This window comes from Cynoglossus semilaevis, chromosome 8 (assembly GCF_000523025.1).
Source record: "Cynoglossus semilaevis isolate Cse_v1.0 chromosome 8, Cse_v1.0, whole genome shotgun sequence".
Lineage (NCBI taxonomy): Eukaryota > Metazoa > Chordata > Actinopteri > Pleuronectiformes > Cynoglossidae > Cynoglossus > Cynoglossus semilaevis.
This window is the reverse complement of record NC_024314.1, coordinates 9,613,707-9,616,492: the sequence shown is the minus strand read 5'-3', so window position 1 is coordinate 9,616,492 and position 2,786 is coordinate 9,613,707. Positions and strand designations below refer to the sequence as shown.

The 2,786-nt window shown below is 41.6% G+C and overlaps 1 protein-coding gene across 1 annotated transcript in view; it reads left to right on the top strand.

Moving 5' to 3' along the window:
• Nucleotides 1–2,786, top strand: part of taok2b (TAO kinase 2b) — a 30,059-nt gene that overhangs the window by 10,837 nt on the left and 16,436 nt on the right. Inside the window, exons 6-10 of the mRNA XM_025058056.1 lie at nucleotides 132–201; nucleotides 324–405; nucleotides 1,390–1,557; nucleotides 1,656–1,862; nucleotides 2,642–2,746. Coding sequence (XP_024913824.1) covers nucleotides 132–201; nucleotides 324–405; nucleotides 1,390–1,557; nucleotides 1,656–1,862; nucleotides 2,642–2,746 — 632 coding nt within the window. The remainder of the gene's footprint in view (nucleotides 1–131; nucleotides 202–323; nucleotides 406–1,389; nucleotides 1,558–1,655; nucleotides 1,863–2,641; nucleotides 2,747–2,786) is intronic.

Here is a 2,786-nt window from a genome sequence, read left to right as displayed (position 1 = left end):
CTAAACCGCGGTTCTCCTTTCGCTTCCTCAGTACATCGCTAATTTAAAAAATTTTTTTTTTTTTATTTGATCTCGTGTAATATATCAAAAAATAAACTTAAAGACCTTATTATATAATTATACATACAAAGGATTCAATGCGATGAGTGCCTTATACCACATCGCCCAGAACGAGAGCCCCGTGCTGCAGTCGAATCACTGGTTAGTGTCTGTAGAAGAAAAAAAAAACAAGCATATCCCTGTGTTGGTAAAATGTTCCCTTCGAAGTCGCTGCTACGCCATCGCAATTGATTTAATAAAATTCTGCTTTCGTTGTGTTTCAGGTCTGATTATTTCCGCAATTTTGTGGACTCCTGTTTGCAGAAGCTCTCCCCGGATAGACCTACCTCTGATGTGCTTCTCAAGGTACAAGACCCCAATGCAGTGTTCCCTCCCTATATCGCGGTTCTCCTTTCGCTTCCTCAGTACATCGCTAATTTTTTTAAAATTTTTTTTTTTTTTTGATCTGATCTCACGAAATATATCAAAAAATAAACTTAAAGACATTATTAAATAATTATACATACAAAAGTTATCTTATACATACAAAGGATTCGGCTTTAAAAATGTGTGTTCTCGTTTTGAAATTGAGATAAGCGCATTTGCAAACGACCGCTGGTAGCTTTGTTTACCGAGATGACGTCGTACACAGCGTACTATTGGCTAATACGATGCCTACTCGGTGTACTATTAGTTAATTGAGCATGCTTTTCTGTTCCTCACTCTGATTGGCTCATGCATCGTAGCAACTCTACTGTGGATATAATTGTGTGGGAAAGGGTAATACAGACTAGGGAAGGTTGATAACAGTGTGGGGGGAGGTTCGTAAAGGGTAAATATATACGTAAAAAATATAACAACTATCTCGCCTCTACTTCACGATTTTTCTCATTTAGTGGTGGGGCTTGGAACGCAACTGCTTCCTATAGGAGATGCATCACTGTAATTGTTTTTTTATGTTCACATGAAGCCTGTCTGTCTGTCTTTCTTGTGTGCAGATACGTTCAGGAAAAAATGAAAGACGTGTGTTGTGTATCCAAATGTTTTCTATGAAGTAGTATTTCAAAAGCTAGTCATGAACCTATTGATGAAAAGCAAACAGCCCAGATGAGGAGTGTGATGGACAACCAGTCCATAACACTAGGTTTTACATTTCACATGAAGCCTAAAAATACCGTTAGGGATAAAAAAAAAAAGAATTAGACCAAGAAATGCAAAATCAGTGCCAATTTGACTCCATTTTTATTCATCTTTAACATGTAGTTCTGAACTTACCTGCTTTTTTGTCATGAACCTATTTATTAACATTATAACCTCTATTTGTTTTTTCTTCACCATCACTACACCCAGCACCACTTCCTATGCAGGGAACGTCCTGTGACGGCTGTGATGGACCTGATTGCACGCACCAAGGATGCTGTCCGTGAGCTGGACAACCTTCAGTACCGGAAGATGAAGAAAATCCTCTTCCACGAGGCACACAACGGTCCTGCCCCTGAAGGAGGGGATGATGAGGAGGTAAGAGCAAGACACGGGTACAAGATACCTCCTGATAATGATAATGATAATTCCGCTAATCCTGTTTTAAAAAATTTTTTTTTTTTTTTTTTTAACAGGATGTGGAGCAGTATATGCTGCGCACCGGCACAGTCAACAGCATGGAGAGCTCTCACTCTCTGCCGTCCATGTCAATCAGCGCCAGCTCCCAGAGCAGTTCGGTCAACAGCCTGGCAGACGGCTCTGACGACAGCGGGGAGATGGCCATGATGCAGGAAGGAGAGCACACCGTCACCTCCAACAGCTCGGTCCTGCACAAACCGCTGGTCAGTTCATGTCATTTAACTCAAGTTTCACAGGAGAGGCCCATGTTCCAGACCGATGGTTGCAATGTACCATAGACATGACAACTTCATCTTTGTCTAAACCAGGCCTGGGCAAACCTTTTGACTCGCGGGCCAAAATGGGTCCTAAGATTTGACAGGGGGGGGGGCCGGGGTCAGGAGCAGTTAGATGGATTCGGATAAACTTGAGATAAATGACATGTTATAAGTCATGCATAAAGGCTAAACTGCTTAAACGCTTTTAGCCTTTTATACACAATCTACTGGGGAAATGTGGGCATTGCAGGGAAAAGGCAGAATTATAATGGTAATATAAATTAATAACGTAATTTAGATAAGTTTGGCGGGCCAGATTAAAAATCCAAGTGGGCCACGTCTGGCCCCCGGACCATAGTTTGCCCATTCCCGGTCTAAGGCCTTTGGAGAAATACGGTAACTAGCTAAGGTTGCTAGCATTAATTTCAGTGTGAGCTAATTTTGGAGTATTCTGTTCGTGACTGTAGCCACAAAAGATATAAACAGAAATTCTTTAGGATTAAATACAGGAAGCGGTGTCTGTAAAGGACACACAAACATTTAGTGTACCCATAAAATATAAGTTGACGTTACTGACGTGAAATTATGTAAAAAGTATGAGAGCATAATATAAAATATTATTAATTATTTTTTTATTTTTTTTATTATTATGATCAAATGTTATGTGTAATCATTAGGGTTATTAAATGACCCAAAATCTCTTGTTGCTGTTCTCCACTATTTAGAGCCATGACAACATATACGACGATCCCTATCAGCCTGAAGTTGACGTACAACGTGAAGCATCTGCCGGCGGCGGCGGCGGTGGCAACGGAGGAGGCGGCGGCGGCGGGGGGGGGCGGCGGCGCCGCGGCGGGGGACCAGTTGGGA